The sequence below is a fragment of the Nerophis ophidion genome, linkage group LG27 (genome assembly GCF_033978795.1).
Source record: "Nerophis ophidion isolate RoL-2023_Sa linkage group LG27, RoL_Noph_v1.0, whole genome shotgun sequence".
NCBI lineage: Eukaryota > Metazoa > Chordata > Actinopteri > Syngnathiformes > Syngnathidae > Nerophis > Nerophis ophidion.
The window spans coordinates 36,203,099-36,223,812 of NC_084637.1; the positions used below are offsets into that span (position 1 = coordinate 36,203,099).

A 20,714-nucleotide genomic window follows, 5' to 3' on the forward strand; every position below is an offset into this window, starting at 1 on the left:
GTAGACATCACAAAGAAAGTGAGCAGTGGTCAGTACAAGTAGACATCACAAAGAAAGTGAGCAGTGGTCAGTACAAGTAGACATCACAAAGAAAGTGAGCAGTGGTCAGTACAAGTAGACATCACAAAGAAAGTGAGCAGTGGTCAGTACAAGTAGACATCACAAAGAAAGTGAGCAGTGGTCAGTACAAGTAGACATCACAAAGAAAGTGAGCAGTGGTCAGTACAAGTAGACATCACAAAGAAAGTGAGCAGTGGTCAGTACAAGTAGACATCACAAAGAAAGTGAGCAGTGGTCAGTACAAGTAGACATCACAAAGAAAGTGAGCAGTGGTCAGTACAAGTAGACATCACAAAGGTAGAAGAAAGTCCGGTAGAAGACAAGGTCAGCCAGCCAGCGCCACAAGGTCACTTTCAGCCACTCACTCACTCACTGCCCCTACACTTGACTCACTCACTCACTCACTCATTCACTGCCCCCTACACTTCACTCACTCACTCACTCACTCATTCATTCACTGCCCCCTACACTTCACTCACTCACTCACTCACTCATTCATTCACTGCCCCTACACTTCACTCACTCACTCACTCACTGCCCCCTACACTTGACTCACTCACTCACTCATTCATTCACTGCCCCCTACACTTCACTCACTCACTCACTCACTCATTCATTCACTGCCCCCTACACTTCACTCACTCACTCACTCACTCATTCATTCACTGCCCCCTACACTTCACTCACTCACTCACTCACTCATTCATTCACTGCCCCTACACTTCACTCACTCACTCACTCACTGCCCCCTACACTTGACTCACTCACTCACTCACTCATTCATTCACTGCCCCCTACACTTCACTCACTCACTCACTCACTCATTCATTCACTGCCCCACACTTCACTCACTCACTCACTCACTCACTCACTCACTGCCCCCTACACTTGACTCACTCACTGCCCCCTACACTTGACTCACTCACTCACTGCCCCCTACACTTGACTCACTCACTCACTCACTCACTGCCCCCTACACTTGACTCACTCACTCACTCACTCACTCACTCACTGCCCCCTACACTTGACTCACTCACTCACTCACTCACTCATTCACTCACTCACTCATTCACTCACTCACTCACTCACTGCCCCCTACACTTGACTCACTCACTCACTCACTCACTCACTCACTGCCCCCTACACTTGACTCACTCACTCATTCACTCACTCACTCACTCACTGCCCCTACACTTGACTCATTCACTCATTCACACATTCACTCACTCACTCACTCACTCACTCACTGCCCCCTACACTTGACTCACTCACTCATTCACTCACTCACTCACTCACTCACTGCACTTGACTCACTCATTCACTCACTCACTCACTCACTGCCCCCTACACTTGACTCACTCACTCACTCACTGCCCCCTACACTTGACTCACTCACTCACTCACTCACTGCCCCTACACTTGACTCACTCACTCATTCACTCACTGCCCCTACACTTGACTCACTCACTCATTCACTCACTGCCCCTACACTTGACTAACTCACTCACTCACTCACTCACTCACTCACTGCCCCTACACTTGACTCACTCACTCATTCACTCACTGCCCCTACACTTGACTCACTCACTCACTCACTCACTCACTCACTCACTGCCCCTTACACTTGACTCACTCACTCACTCACTCACTCACTCACTCACTGCCCCTACACTTGACTCACTCACTCACTCACTCACTCACTCACTGCCCCTACACTTGACTCACTCACTCACTCACTCACTCACTCACTGCCCCTTACACTTGACTCACTCACTCACTCACTCACTCACTCACTCACTCACTGCCCCTACACTTGACTCACTCACTCACTCACTCACTCACTCACTGCCCCCTACACTTAACTCACTCATTCACTCACTCACTCACTCACTCACTGCCCCTACACTTGACCCACAACTACTGGCATTACCAATGAAGGAAGGAATAACACATGTGGCTTGTTTTCTCAAAGATGTCATGTGTGATGTATACAGTACATGTGTGATGTATACAGTACATGTGTGATGTATACAGTACATGTGTGATGTATACAGTACATGTGTGATGTATACAGTGCATGTGTGATGTATACAGTACATGTGTGATGTATACAGTACATGTGTGATGTATACAGTACATGTGTGATGTATACAGTACATGTGTGATATGTATACAGTACATGTGTGATGTATACAGTACATGTGTGATGTATACAGTACATGTGTGATGTATACAGTACATGTGTGATGTATACAGTACATGTGTGATATGTATACAGTACATGTGTGATGTATACAGTACATGTGTGATGTATACAGTACATGTGTGATGTATACAGTACATGTGTGATATGTATACAGTACATGTGTGATGTATACAGTACATGTGTGATGTATACAGTACATGTGTGATGTATACAGTACATGTGTGATGTATACAGTACATGTGTGATGTATACAGTACATGTGTGATATGTATACAGTACATGTGTGATGTATACAGTACATGTGTGATATGTATACAGTACATGTGTGATATGTATACAGTACATGTGTGATATGTATACAGTACATGTGTGATGTATACAGTACATGTGTGATGTATACAGTACATGTGTGATATGTATACAGTACATGTGTGATATGTATACAGTACATGTGTGATGTATACAGTACATGTGTGATGTATACAGTACATGTGTGATATGTATACAGTACATGTGTGATATGTATACAGTACATGTGTGATATGTATACAGTACATGTGTGATGTATACAGTACATGTGTGATGTGTACAGTACATGTGTGATGTATACAGTACATGTGTGATGTATACAGTACATGTGTGATGTGTACAGTACATGTGTGATGTATACAGTACATGTGTGATGTATACAGTACATGTGTGATGTGTACAGTACATGTGTGATGTGTACAGTACATGTGTGATGTATACAGTACATGTGTGATGTATACAGTGCATGTGTGATGTATACAGTGCATGTGTGATGTATACAGTGCATGTGTGATGTATACAGTGCATGTGTGATGTATACAGTACATGTGTGATGTATACAGTACATGTGTGATGTATACAGTACATGTGTGATGTATACAGTACATGTGTGATGTATACAGTACATGTGTGATGTATACAGTACATGTGTGATGTATACAGTACATGTGTGATATGTATACAGTACATGTGTGATGTATACAGTACATGTGTGATGTATACAGTACATGTGTGATGTATACAGTACATGTGTGATGTATACAGTACATGTGTGATGTATACAGTACATGTGTGATATGTATACAGTACATGTGTGATGTATACAGTACATGTGTGATGTATACAGTACATGTGTGATGTATACAGTACATGTGTGATGTATACAGTACATGTGTGATATGTATACAGTACATGTGTGATATGTATACAGTACATGTGTGATGTATACAGTACATGTGTGATATGTATACAGTACATGTGTGATATGTATACAGTACATGTGTGATGTATACAGTACATGTGTGATGTATACAGTACATGTGTGATGTATACAGTACATGTGTGATATGTATACAGTACATGTGTGATATGTATACAGTACATGTGTGATGTATACAGTACATGTGTGATGTATACAGTACATGTGTGATGTATACAGTACATGTGTGATATGTATACAGTACATGTGTGATATGTATACAGTACATGTGTGATGTATACAGTACATGTGTGATGTATACAGTACATGTGTGATATGTATACAGTACATGTGTGATATGTATACAGTACATGTGTGATATGTATACAGTACATGTGTGATATGTATACAGTACATGTGTGATGTATACAGTACATGTGTGATGTATACAGTGCATGTGTGATGTATACAGTGCATGTGTGATGTATACAGTACATGTGTGATGTGTACAGTACATGTGTGATGTATACAGTACATGTGTGATGTATACAGTACATGTGTGATGTATACAGTACATGTGTGATGTATACAGTACATGTGTGATGTATACAGTACATGTGATGTATACAGTGCATGTGTGATGTGTACAGTACATGTGTGATGTGTACAGTACATGTGTGATATATACAGTACATGTGTGATATATACAGTACATGTGTGATATATACAGTACATGTGTGATATATACAGTACATGTGTGATGTATACAGTACATGTGTGATGTATACAGTACATGTGTGATGTATACAGTACATGTGTGATGTATACAGTGCATGTGTGATGTATACAGTACATGTGTGATGTGTACAGTACATGTGTGATATATACAGTACATGTGTGATGTATACAGTACATGTGTGATGTATACAGTACATGTGTGATGTATACAGTACATGTGTGATGTATACAGTACATGTGTGATGTATACAGTACATGTGTGATGTATACAGTACATGTGTGATGTATACAGTGCATGTGTGATGTATACAGTGCATAAGTGATGTATACAGTACATGTGTGATGTATACAGTACATGTGTGATGTGTACAGTACATGTGTGATGTGTACAGTACATGTGTGATGTGTACAGTACATGTGTGATGTATACAGTACATGTGTGATGTATACAGTACATGTGTGATGTATACAGTGCATGTGTGATGTATACAGTGCATGTGTGATGTATACAGTGCATGTGTGATGTATACAGTGCATGTGTGATGTATACAGTGCATGTGTGATGTATACAGTGCATGTGTGATGTATACAGTGCATGTGTGATGTATACAGTACATGTGTGATGTATACAGTGCATGTGTGATGTATACAGTACATGTGTGATGTATACAGTACATGTGTGATGTATACAGTACATGTGTGATGTATACACAGTGCATGCGTGATGTGTACAGTGCATGCGTGATGTGTACAGTGCATGCGTGATGTGTACAGTGCATGCGTGATGTGTACAGTGCATGCGTGATGTGTACAGTGCATGCGTGATGTGTACAGTGCATGCGTGATGTATACAGTACATGCGTGATGTATACAGTGCATGCGTGATGTATACAGTGCATGTGTGATGTATACAGTGCATGTGTGATGTATACAGTGCATGTGTGATGTATACAGTGCATGTGTGATGTATACAGTACATGTGTGATGTGTACAGTGCATGTGTGATGTGTACAGTGCATGCGTGATGTGTACAGTGCATGCGTGATGTGTACAGTGCATGCGTGATGTGTACAGTGCATGCGTGATGTGTACAGTGCATGCGTGATGTGTACAGTGCATGCGTGATGTGTACAGTGCATGCGTGATATATACAGTACATGTCATGTGTGATGTATACAGTACATGCGTGATGTATACAGTACATGCGTGATATATACAGTGCATGCGTGATGTATACAGGGCATGCGTGATGTATACAGTGCATGCGTGATGTATACAGTGCATGCGTGATGTATACAGTGCATGCGTGATGTATACAGTACATGCGTGATGTATACAGTACATGCGTGATGTATACAGTACATGCGTGATGTGTACAGTGCATGCGTGATGTGTACAGTACATGTGTGATATATACAGTACATGTGTGATGTATACAGTACATGTGTGATGTATACAGTACATGTGTGATATATACAGTACATGTGTGATGTATACAGTACATGTGTGATGTATACAGTACATGTGTGATGTATACAGTGCATGTGTGATGTATACAGTACATGTGTGATGTGTACAGTACATGTGTGATATATACAGTACATGTGTGATGTATACAGTACATGTGTGATGTATACAGTACATGTGTGATGTATACAGTACATGTGTGATGTATACAGTACATGTGTGATGTATACAGTACATGTGTGATGTATACAGTACATGTGTGATGTATACAGTGCATGTGTGATGTATACAGTGCATAAGTGATGTATACAGTACATGTGTGATGTATACAGTACATGTGTGATGTGTACAGTACATGTGTGATGTGTACAGTACATGTGTGATGTGTACAGTACATGTGTGATGTATACAGTACATGTGTGATGTATACAGTACATGTGTGATGTATACAGTGCATGTGTGATGTATACAGTGCATGTGTGATGTATACAGTGCATGTGTGATGTATACAGTGCATGTGTGATGTATACAGTGCATGTGTGATGTATACAGTGCATGTGTGATGTATACAGTGCATGTGTGATGTATACAGTACATGTGTGATGTATACAGTGCATGTGTGATGTATACAGTACATGTGTGATGTATACAGTACATGTGTGATGTATACAGTACATGTGTGATGTATACACAGTGCATGCGTGATGTGTACAGTGCATGCGTGATGTGTACAGTGCATGCGTGATGTGTACAGTGCATGCGTGATGTGTACAGTGCATGCGTGATGTGTACAGTGCATGCGTGATGTGTACAGTGCATGCGTGATGTATACAGTGCATGCGTGATGTATACAGTACATGCGTGATGTATACAGTGCATGCGTGATGTATACAGTGCATGTGTGATGTATACAGTGCATGTGTGATGTATACAGTGCATGTGTGATGTATACAGTGCATGTGTGATGTATACAGTACATGTGTGATGTGTACAGTGCATGTGTGATGTGTACAGTGCATGCGTGATGTGTACAGTGCATGCGTGATGTGTACAGTGCATGCGTGATGTGTACAGTGCATGCGTGATGTGTACAGTGCATGCGTGATGTGTACAGTGCATGCGTGATGTGTACAGTGCATGCGTGATATATACAGTACATGTCATGTGTGATGTATACAGTACATGCGTGATGTATACAGTACATGCGTGATATATACAGTGCATGCGTGATGTATACAGGGCATGCGTGATGTATACAGTGCATGCGTGATGTATACAGTGCATGCGTGATGTATACAGTGCATGCGTGATGTATACAGTACATGCGTGATGTATACAGTACATGCGTGATGTATACAGTACATGCGTGATGTGTACAGTGCATGCGTGATGTATACAGTGCATGCGTGATGTATACAGTGCATGCGTGATGTATACAGTGCATGCGTGATGTATACAGTACATGCGTGATGTATACAGTACATGCGTGATGTATACAGTACATGTGTGATATATACAGTACATGCGTGATATATACAGTACATGTCATGTGTGATGTATACAGTACATGTGTGATGTATACAGTACATGTGTGATGTATACAGTGCATGCGTGATGTATACAGTGCATGCGTGATGTATACAGTGCATGCGTGATGTATACAGTGCATGCGTGATGTATACAGTGCATGCGTGATGTATACAGTGCATGCGTGATGTATACAGTGCATGCGTGATGTATACAGTGCATGCGTGATGTATACAGTGCATGCGTGATGTATACAGTGCATGCGTGATGTATACAGTGCATGCGTGATGTATACAGTGCATGCGTGATGTATACAGTGCATGCGTGATGTATACAGTGCATGCGTGATGTATACAGTGCATGCGTGATGTATACAGTGCATGCGTGATGTATACAGTGCATGCGTGATGTGTACAGTGCATGTGTGATGTGTACAGTGCATGCGTGATGTGTACAGTGCATGCGTGATGTATACAGTGCATGCGTGATGTGTACAGTACATGCGTGATGTGTACAGTGCATGCGTGATGTGTACAGTGCATGCGTGATGTGTACAGTGCATGTGTGATGTATACAGTGCATGTGTGATGTGTACAGTGCATGTGTGATGTGTACAGTGCATGTGTGATGTATACAGTGCATGTGTGATGTATACAGTGCATGTGTGATGTATACAGTGCATGCGTGATGTATACAGTGCATGCGTGATGTATACAGTGCATGCGTGATGTATACAGTGCATGCGTGATGTATACAGTACATGCGTGATATATACAGTACATGTCATGTGTGATGTATACAGTGCATGCGTGATGTATACAGTACATGCGTGATATATACAGTACATGTCATGTGTGATGTATACAGTGCATGCGTGATGTATACAGTGCATGCGTGATGTATACAGTGCATGCGTGATGTATACAGTGCATGCGTGATGTATACAGTGCATGCGTGATGTATACAGTGCATGCGTGATGTATACAGTGCATGCGTGATGTATACAGTGCATGCGTGATGTATACAGTGCATGCGTGATGTATACAGTGCATGCGTGATGTATACAGTGCATGCGTGATGTATACAGTGCATGCGTGATGTGTACAGTGCATGCGTGATGTGTACAGTGCATGCGTGATGTGTACAGTGCATGCGTGATGTGTACAGTGCATGCGTGATGTATACAGTGCATGCGTGATGTATACAGTGCATGTGTGATGTATACAGTGCATGCGTGATGTATACAGTACATGCGTGATGTATACAGTACATGTGTGATGTATACAGTACATGCGTGATATATACAGTACATGCGTGATGTGTACAGTGCATGCGTGATGTATACAGTGCATGCGTGATGTATACAGTACATGTGTGATGTATACAGTACATGTGTGATGTATACAGTACATGTGTGATGTATACAGTACATGTGTGATGTATACAGTACATGCGTGATGTATACAGTACATGCGTGATGTATACAGTGCATGCGTGATGTATACAGTGCATGCGTGATGTATACAGTACATGCGTGATGTATACAGTACATGCGTGATGTATACAGTACATGCGTGATGTGTACAGTGCATGCGTGATGTATACAGTGCATGCGTGATGTATACAGTACATGTGTGATGTATACAGTACATGTGTGATGTATACAGTACATGTGTGATGTATACAGTGCATGTGTGATGTATACAGTACATGCGTGATATATACAGTACATGTCATGTGTGATGTATACAGTACATGCGTGATGTATACAGTACATGCGTGATGTATACAGTACATGCGTGATGTATACAGTACATGCGTGATGTATACAGTACATGCGTGATGTATACAGTACATGTGTGATGTATACAGTACATGTGTGATGTATACAGTGCATGTGTGATGTATACAGTACATGTGTGATGTATACAGTGCATGCGTGATGTATACAGTGCATGCGTGATGTATACAGTGCATGTGTGATGTATACAGTACATGTGTGATGTGTACAGTACATGTGTGATCTGTACAGTACATGTGTGATGTGTACAGTACATGTGTGATGTGTACAGTACATGTGTGATGTATACAGTACATGTGTGATGTATACAGTACATGTGTGATGTATACAGTACATGTGTGATATATACAGTACATGTGTGATATATAGAGTACATGTGTGATGTGTACAGTACATGTGTGATGTGTACAGTACATGTGTGATGTGTACAGTACATGTGTGATGTGTACAGTACATGTGTGATGTGTACAGTACATGTGTGATGTGTACAGTACATGTGTGATGTGTACAGTGCATGCGTGATGTATACAGTACATGCGTGATGTATACAGTACATGCGTGATGTATACAGTACATGCGTGATATATACAGTACATGTCATGTGTGATGTATACAGTACATGCGTGATGTATACAGTACATGCGTGATGTATACAGTACATGTGTGATGTATACAGTACATGTGTGATATATACATTACATGTGTGATGTATACAGTACATGTGTGATGTATACAGTGCATGTGTGATGTATACAGTGCATGTGTGATGTATACAGTGCATGTGTGATGTATACAGTGCATGTGTGATGTGTACAGTACATGTGTGATGTGTACAGTGCATGTGTGATGTGTACAGTGCATGTGTGATGTGTACAGTGCATGTGTGATGTATACAGTGCATGTGTGATGTATACAGTGCATGTGTGATGTATACAGTGCATGTGTGATGTATACAGTGCATGCGTGATGTATACAGGGCATGCGTGATGTATACAGTGCATGCGTGATGTATACAGTGCATGCGTGATGTATACAGTGCATGCGTGATGTATACAGTGCATGCGTGATGTATACAGTGCATGCGTGATGTATACAGTGCATGCGTGATGTATACAGTGCATGCGTGATGTATACAGTGCATGCGTGATGTATACAGTGCATGCGTGATGTATACAGTGCATGCGTGATGTATACAGTGCATGCGTGATGTATACAGTGCATGCGTGATGTATACAGTACATGCGTGATGTATACAGTACATGCGTGATGTATACAGTACATGCGTGATGTATACAGTGCATGCGTGATGTATACAGTGCATGTGTGATGTATACAGTGCATGCGTGATGTATACAGTACATGCGTGATGTATACAGTACATGCGTGATGTATACAGTGCATGTGTGATGTATACAGTGCATGTGTGATGTATACAGTGCATGTGTGATGTATACAGTGCATGTGTGATGTATACAGTGCATGTGTGATGTGTACAGTGCATGTGTGATGTGTACAGTGCATGTGTGATGTATACAGTGCATGCGTGATGTATACAGTGCATGCGTGATGTATACAGTGCATGCGTGATGTGTACAGTGCATGTGTGATGTATACAGTGCATGTGTGATGTGTACAGTGCATGTGTGATGTATACAGTGCATGTGTGATGTGTACAGTACATGTGTGATGTGTACAGTGCATGTGTGATGTGTACAGTGCATGTGTGATGTGTACAGTGCATGTGTGATGTATACAGTGCATGTGTGATGTATACAGTGCATGCGTGATGTATACAGTGCATGCGTGATGTATACAGTGCATGCGTGATGTATACAGGGCATGCGTGATGTATACAGTGCATGCGTGATGTATACAGTGCATGCGTGATGTATACAGTGCATGCGTGATGTATACAGTGCATGCGTGATGTATACAGTGCATGCGTGATGTATACAGTGCATGCGTGATGTATACAGTGCATGCGTGATGTATACAGTGCATGCGTGATGTATACAGTGCATGCGTGATGTATACAGTGCATGCGTGATGTATACAGTGCATGCGTGATGTATACAGTACATGCGTGATGTATACAGTGCATGCGTGATGTATACAGTGCATGCGTGATGTATACAGTGCATGCGTGATGTATACAGTGCATGTGTGATGTATACAGTGCATGTGTGATGTATACAGTGCATGTGTGATGTGTACAGTGCATGTGTGATGTGTACAGTGCATGTGTGATGTGTACAGTGCATGTGTGATGTGTACAGTGCATGTGTGATGTATACAGTGCATGTGTGATGTATACAGTGCATGCGTGATGTATACAGTGCATGCGTGATGTGTACAGTGCATGCGTGATGTGTACAGTGCATGCGTGATGTATACAGTGCATGTGTGATGTGTACAGTGCATGTGTGATGTGTACAGTGCATGTGTGATGTGTACAGTGCATGTGTGATGTATACAGTGCATGTGTGATGTATACAGTGCATGCGTGATGTATACAGTGCATGCGTGATGTATACAGTGCATGCGTGATGTATACAGTGCATGCGTGATGTATACAGTGCATGCGTGATGTATACAGTACATGCGTGATATATACAGTACATGTCATGTGTGATGCATACAGTGCATGCGTGATGCATACAGTGCATGCGTGATGCATACAGTGCATGCGTGATGTATACAGTGCATGCGTGATGTATACAGTGCATGCGTGATGTATACAGTGCATGCGTGATGTATACAGTGCATGCGTGATGTATACAGTGCATGCGTGATGTATACAGTGCATGCGTGATGTATACAGTGCATGCGTGATGTATACAGTACATGCGTGATGTATACAGTACATGCGTGATGTATACAGTGCATGCGTGATGTATACAGTGCATGTGTGATGTATACAGTGCATGTGTGATGTATACAGTGCATGTGTGATGTATACAGTGCATGTGTGATGTATACAGTGCATGTATGATGTGTACAGTGCATGTGTGATGTGTACAGTGCATGTGTGATGTGTACAGTGCATGCGTGATGTATACAGTGCATGCGTGATGTATACAGTGCATGCGTGATGTATACAGTACATGCGTGATGTGTACAGTGCATGTGTGATGTGTACAGTGCATGTGTGATGTATACAGTGCATGTGTGATGTATACAGTGCATGTGTGATGTGTACAGTGCATGTGTGATGTGTACAGTGCATGTGTGATGTATACAGTGCATGTGTGATGTATACAGTGCATGTGTGATGTATACAGTGCATGCGTGATGTATACAGTGCATGCGTGATGTATACAGTGCATGCGTGATGTATACAGTGCATGCGTGATGTATACAGTGCATGCGTGATGTATACAGTACATGCGTGATATATACAGTACATGTCATGTGTGATGTATACAGTGCATGCGTGATGCATACAGTGCATGCGTGATGTATACAGTGCATGCGTGATGCATACAGTGCATGCGTGATGCATACAGTGCATGCGTGATGTATACAGTGCATGCGTGATGTATACAGTGCATGCGTGATGTATACAGTGCATGCGTGATGTATACAGTGCATGCGTGATGTATACAGTGCATGCGTGATGTATACAGTACATGTGTGATGTATACAGTGCATGTGTGATGTGTACAGTACATGTGTGATGTATACAGTACATGCGTGATGTATACAGTGCATGCGTGATGTATACAGTGCATGCGTGATGTATACAGTGCATGCGTGATGTATACAGTGCATGCGTGATGTATACAGTGCATGCGTGATATATACAGTGCATGCGTGATGTATACAGTACATGCGTGATGTATACAGTACATGCGTGATGTGTACAGTACATGCGTGATGTGTACAGTACATGCGTGATGTGTACAGTACATGCGTGATGTATACAGTACATGCGTGATGTGTACAGTACATGTGTGATGTATACAGTACATGCGTGATGTATACAGTACATGCGTGATGTATACAGTACATGTGTGATGTATACAGTACATGCGTGATGTATACAGTGCATGCGTGATGTATACAGTGCATGCGTGATGTATACAGTGCATGCGTGATATATACAGTGCATGCGTGATGTATACAGTACATGCGTGATGTATACAGTACATGCGTGATGTATACAGTACATGTGTGATGTGTACAGTACATGTGTGATGTGTACAGTACATGCGTGATGTATACAGTACATGTGTGATGTGTACAGTACATGTGTGATGTATACAGTACATGTGTGATGTATACAGTACATGTGTGATGTATACAGTACATGTGTGATATATACAGTACATGTGTGATGTATACAGTGCATGTGTGATGTATACAGTGCATGTGTGATGTGTACAGTACATGTGTGATGTGTACAGTACATGTGTGATGTGTACAGTACATGTGTGATGTATACAGTACATGTGTGATGTATACAGTACATGTGTGATGTATACAGTACATGTGTGATGTATACAGTACATGTGTGATGTATACAGTACATGTGTGATGTATACAGTACATGCGTGATGTGTACAGTACATGTGTGATGTATACAGTACATGCGTGATGTATACAGTACATGCGTGATGTATACAGTACATGTGTGATGTATACAGTACATGCGTGATGTATACAGTGCATGCGTGATGTATACAGTGCATGCGTGATGTATACAGTGCATGCGTGATGTATACAGTGCATGCGTGATGTATACAGTACATGCGTGATGTGTACAGTACATGTGTGATGTGTACAGTACATGTGTGATGTGTACAGTACATGCGTGATGTATACAGTACATGTGTGATGTGTACAGTACATGTGTGATGTATACAGTACATGTGTGATGTATACAGTACATGTGTGATGTATACAGTACATGTGTGATATATACAGTACATGTGTGATGTATACAGTGCATGTGTGATGTATACAGTGCATGTGTGATGTATACAGTGCATGTGTGATGTGTACAGTACATGTGTGATGTGTACAGTACATGTGTGATGTGTACAGTACATGTGTGATGTATACAGTACATGTGTGATGTATACAGTACATGTGTGATGTATACAGTACATGTGTGATGTATACAGTACATGTGTGATGTATACAGTACATGTGTGATGTATGGGGACGGCGTGGCGCAGTGGTAGATTGGCCGTGCGCAACCCAAGGGTCCCTGGTTCAATCCCCACCTCGTCACGTCTGTTGTGTCCTGAGCAAGACACTTCACCCTTGCTCCTGATGGGTGCTGGTTAGCGCCTTGCATGGCAGCTCCCTCCATCAGTGTGTGAATGTGGAAGTAGTGTCAAAGCGCTTTGAGTACCTTGAAGGTAGAAAAGTGCTATACAAGTACAACCCATGTACCAGTTATACAGTAAACTTCATGTGTGATGTATACAGTAAATGTGTGATATATATATGCACAATAAATGTCATGTGATATATACAGTAAATGCTAATACATCAAGTTTATGACAAGATATCTTTATGAATCCCATGAACTTGTACAACAGCTAATATCACAACTTGTGTTAGATTACAACAATCCATGTGTTTTATTCATGCGCTAAAACATCTAGAAACATGTCAGTGAAGTTTTGTTTACATTGTAATCATAGTCGTAGCTGTTGTTGTCAGTAAATGTCCATGTTGTCTTCTTTCTAATGTTTCATACATTTGATCAAAACATGATTTGATAATTATGATAACCACAAGTTAACTCCAGACAGAATGTGATTCATCACCATTGAACATTTTATTCTTTTGAAGGATGCAATCATAATAAATGTAGACATGGTTGTTATTTGTTCAGTGTTTTGTCTCTCATTTTGAAGCACCAGCCTTCCCGCTGCTCTTCTGATGGAGCGAAGATAGCTTTGGTTTTTCCGCTGCTGTTGGTGCAGGCTCAACGGTGGGCCACAGCAGCCGTGGACAAGACTGTGGGGTTCGACCACCCCGTGGACGGGGGGGGACTCTGCGGCCTGTCTGCACAGCATCCGGCAGGGCTCCCGCTCAGTCCCAGTCTACACCCTTGAGTTCCGCACCCTGACTGCAGACAGCGCCTACAGAAAGGGGCTTAGCGAGCATGTCAAGGACAGCTTGCTGAGGGACCGACCTACCTTCTGGCGAGCCCTCATCGAACTCGCACTACTCTTCAACCAAGAGTCTTGTTGAACAAGCAGCCGAGAGAGCACAGATGGCCGCTAGATCCACTCCTGCTACCCGGCATCCGAGCCACACCTCTGCCCACGCCAACTGTGACCATAGAACCCATGCAGTTGGGAAGAACGCATCTGGCGGAGGAGAGAGAGAAGGTTCAGGCAGCGCCTTTGCCTCCATTGTGGCCTGGCAGGACAAGTCATCCTTGACTGTCCAATGAGGCAAATAGGACCAGGCTCACCAGCTAGGGGAATCCTGGTACACCACATGTATATTCCCCAGGAGAAGAGGGACCGCTACTCTGTCGTGGAACTCCAGGACTCTGAGAGTGGAGGCCTACTTGGACCCCGGAGCTGATGAGTTTCCCCGACCATGAATTTGCCCATCAAACAGGCATTTTGCCTGTTCCCCTGAATACATTCCTTCCTACTCAAGGTCTGGATAGACACCCCCTGGGACCCATAAAGCCTTGTACGGAGCCCCTATCTTTTTCCCTCTCGGGCAACCACGTCGAGACCATCAGCTTTCATGGACCATGAGCAAGATCTTGGTCTGGATCACTACCTGCCATGCTCATTGCCTCAGATCAGCAGTTCACCCGACCAGCAGACCCAGGCCCAGTATCCAGCCAGCTGATCTTGCCCATATACCTGCGGTCTACCACCATCTGGCTGCTGTCTTCAGCAAGGAACATGCCCTATCCCTTCCACCACACAGCCCTTATGACTGCGCCATGGACTTGCTGCCCAACGCAGTGGTCCCGACCAGTTGGTTGTACAATCTGTCACGTCCTGAGAAACTAACAATGAAGGACTATATTACGGAATCCCTCGCCTCAGAATAATCACAGCCTTCCAAATATCCTCTGGCAGCAGGTTTCTTCTTTGTGACCAAGAAGTGCGGCTCATCAAGACCATGCATTTACTACCGCCAACTAAACCAGATCCCCATCAAAAATAAGTCCCCTCTACCCTTCCTGAGTTCTTATTTCGAGCCTCTAGCCCCAGCCACCATATTCACCCAATTGGATTTAGGGAACACTTCAAGGAGGGAGACAGCAAAGTGCCCCCCAATCTTGGGCACTTTGAGTATCAGGTGATGCCTCTTAGACTCAGCAACACCCCAGCTGTCTTCCAGACGCTCGTCAATGACATTTTAAAGGACATGCTGGACCAGTCTGTTATTTTATTTTATTTTAATCTTCTATTCCCTCCCCTTATTTACCTGTATCTCATCTTTTTTGTAAGGGGCGCTGGAAGCCAGCGATCCTGTTCTGTCTCCCTGTAATGTTGCTCTGATCTTGAATGGGATTGTGCTGAACATTTTAATTTTCCTGGAAGAACTCCCCTGAAGGAATAAATAAAGTACTATCTAATCTATATGTGCATGTATGTATGTATTGGAAGAAAAAAACTCTTCTAGTGACAGTTGATGATGTTATAGTTTTGTTATATTTCACCTTCGTCATCATATTCATCATCCTCCTCCGACAGAAAATGTTTGCATAAAGTTATGAGAAAAGTTCCGACTAAGAGAAGAATTCAAGTTTAAACGGAAAATCTAAAAATTGTTTGAGGCACAAAAGTGTAAATTAAATTATGTAGTATTATACTATTATTTATATATATATATATATATATATATATATATATATATATATATGTATATATATATATATATATATATATATATATATATATATATATATATATATATATAATATGTATGTCTATCCATTTTCTGCCGTTTATTCCCTTTGGGGTCGCGGGGAACGGTGGTGTCTATCTTAGCTACAATAGGGCGGAAGGCGGCGTACACCCAGGACAAATTACCACCTCATCGCAGTATATATATATATATATATAAATACTAATATATATATATATATATATATATATATATATATATATATATATATATATATATATATATATATATATACATATATATACACACACATACTGTACATACACAATGTATTTGTTACATGACTTTGATTGATAAACATTTTTGCCTTTTACCATCAATTGATGAAGGTGGACCCCGACTTAAACAAGTTGAAAAACTTATTGGGGTGTCAGCATTTAGTGCTCAATTGTAGGGAATATGTACTGTACTGTGCACTATACTCATACAAGTTTCAATCAATCAATCAATTCTTCATTGATATGACTTCACAGTTACCAGTGTGTGTGTGTGTGTGTGTGTGTGTGTGTGTGTGTGTGTGTGTGTGTGTGTGTGTGTGTGTGTGTGTCAGTGAGTGTTCCCAGCAGTGAGACAGAGTCCATGACCACAGATCATCACAGTGACAAAGATAAGAAGTGGCTGTGCTGTTCTCCTCTCTGGTAAATACTTCTAATACTTGATACTACTTTCCAGTACTTTCTAGTACTTCCTGACATACAGCAGTCCTACAAAGTCCACTTGCTCAAGAGTAGTCAGTGTGCAGCATCTATCCTCATCTGGATTGTGTCAATATCCCAGCTGGTGACTGTGAGATACATGAGGGGAGCTGAGCTTCATTGACTTGAAGTCAGGGGGAGGCTTGAACACTCTCTTGCATTCCTTGCTGAAGAGCACTAAGGCAGCGTTGCATCACTTCCCTTACCAAAGCCATACAGGAGCGATTATTGATACTTGTAGTATTTAGTAGATTATTATTAAAGATGTCAGCAAAAATACTTACAGTATGTATTTAGTAGATTATTGATGATATCAACAGCAATACTTGCAGTATTTAGTAGATTATTGATGATATCAACAGCAATACTTGCAGTATTTAGTAGATTATTGATGATATCAACAGCAATACTTGCAGTATTTAGTAGATTATTGATGATATCAACAGCAATACTTGCAGTATTTAGTAGATTATTGATGATATCAACAGCAATACTTGCAGTATTTAGTAGATTATTGATGATATCAGCAGAAATACGTGTAGTATTTAGTAGATTATTGATGATATCCGCAGGAATATGAGTAGTATTTAGTAGATTATTGATATCAGCAAGAATACTTGCAGTATTTAGTAGATTATTGATGATATCAGCAAGAATACTTGCAGTATTTAGTAGATTATTGATGATATCAGCAGGAATACGTGTAGTATTTAGTAGATTATCGATGATATCAGCAATAATACGTGTAGTATTTAGTAGATTATTGCTGATATTTGTCACACGCCGCCTCGGGTGAAGGTCACGTCACCTTGGCAAAGCGGACTTCAAATCAAGGATGGCAAGTCACGCAGTTGGCAACACTTTACATTTATTTAAAATCCCCAAAAGTGTCAAGAGGTGAACAACAACAACAACAGAAAGACAAGCAGCCACAATCTGTAACAGTGATAAAGACAATATAAGTATTGTATATTATATATAGTACATTTATATTCTAAATATATTTCAAAAAGTCGCATGTGTTAAATAGGCCTATATAATATAATCCAAAAGCATATGAAAAATAATCAAAATATAGATCATCCATTATATCAAAATATATATATTCACAATCAAAAGGTCAAACATCAAATACATCAAAGTAAAGAATTAAATGACAAAACAGATTTAGCAAAATAAATTAGCAATCAACAAAACTCATTGAAGTGATGACATCACAACATCATCTCATCATCAAAATAATCATGTTTGATGTATGAAGACTCAAACTCTTGCTCAGGACAGAGAAGATCCTCTCACTGGCACACCTGACTGGCACACCTGACTGGCACACCTGACTGGCACACCTGACCTCCTCTCACTGGCACACCTGACTGGCACACCTGACTGGCACACCTGACTGGCACACCTGACTGGCACACCTGACCTCCTCTCACTGGCACACCTGACTGGCACACCTGACCTCCTCTGACTGGCACACCTGACTGGCACACCTGACCTCCTCTGACTGGCACACCTGACCTCCTCTCACTGGCACACCTGACCTCCTCTCACTGGCACACCTGACTGGCACACCTGACCTCCTCTGACTGGCACACCTGACCTCCTCTGACTGGCACACCTGACCTCCTCTCACTGGCACACCTGACCTCCTCTGACTGGCACACCTGACCTCCTCTGACTGGCACACCTGACCTCCTCTCACTGGCACACCTGACTGGCACACCTGACCTCCTCTGACTGGCACACCTGACCTCCTCTCACTGGCACACCTGACCTCCTCTCACTGGCACACCTGACCTCCTCTCACTGGCACACCTGACTGGCACACCTGACCTCCTCTGACTGGCACACCTGACCTCCTCTGACTGGCACACCTGACCTCCTCTGACTGGCACACCTGACTGGCACACCTGACCTCCTCTGACTGGCACACCTGACCTCCTCTGACTGGCACACCTGACCTCCTCTCACTGGCACACCTGACTGGCACACCTGACCTCCTCTGACTGGCACACCTGACCTCCTCTCACTGGCACACCTGACCTCCTCTCACTGGCACACCTGACCTCCTCTCACTGGCACACCTGACTGGCACACCTGACCTCCTCTGACTGGCACACCTGACCTCCTCTGACTGGCACACCTGACCTCCTCTCACTGGCACACCTGACTGGCACACCTGACCTCCTCTGACTGGCACACCTGACCTCCTCTCACTGGCACACCTGACTGGCACACCTGACTGGCACACCTGACCTCCTCTCACTGGCACACCTGACCTCCTCTCACTGGCACACCTGACCTCCTCTGACTGGCACACCTGACTGGCACACCTGACCTCCTCTCACTGGCACACCTGACCTCCTCTCACTGGCACACCTGACCTCCTCTGACTGGCACACCTGACCTCCTCTGACTGGCACACCTGACCTCCTCTCACTGGCACACCTGACCTCCTCTCACTGGCACACCTGAGCTCCTCTGACTGGCACACCTGACCTCCTCTGACTGGCACACCTGACCTCCTCTGACTGGCACACCTGACCTCCTCTGACTGGCACACCTGACCTCCTCTCACTGGCACACCTGACCTCCTCTGACTGGCACACCTGACCTCCTCTGACTGGCACACCTGACCTCCTCTCACTGGCACACCTGACCTCCTCTGACTGGCACACCTGACCTCCTCTGACTGGCACACCTGACCTCCTCTGACTGGCACACCTGACCTCCTCTGACTGGCACACCTGACCTCCTCTGACTGGCACACCTGACCTCCTCTGACTGGCACACCTGACCTCCTCTCACTGGCACACCTGACCTCCTCTGACTGGCACACCTGACCTCCTCTCACTGGCACACCTGACCTCCTCTGACTGGCACACCTGACCTCCTCTGACTGGCACACCTGACCTCCTCTGACTGGCACACCTGACCTCCTCTGACTGGCACACCTGAGCTCCTCTGACTGGCACACCTGACCTCCTCTGACTGGCACACCTGACCTCCTCTCACTGGCACACCTGACCTCCTCTCACTGGCACACCTGACCTCCTCTCACTGGCACACCTGACCTCCTCTGACTGG

The 20,714-nt window shown here is 43.0% G+C and overlaps 1 protein-coding gene across 1 annotated transcript in view; it reads left to right on the forward strand.

Annotated features, from left to right (window-relative positions):
* Positions 1-20,714, forward strand: part of LOC133544029 (voltage-dependent L-type calcium channel subunit alpha-1D-like) — a 98,657-nt gene that overhangs the window by 13,557 nt on the left and 64,386 nt on the right. Inside the window, exon 6 of the mRNA XM_061889019.1 lies at positions 17,480-17,567. Coding sequence (XP_061745003.1) covers positions 17,480-17,567 — 88 coding nt within the window. The remainder of the gene's footprint in view (positions 1-17,479; positions 17,568-20,714) is intronic.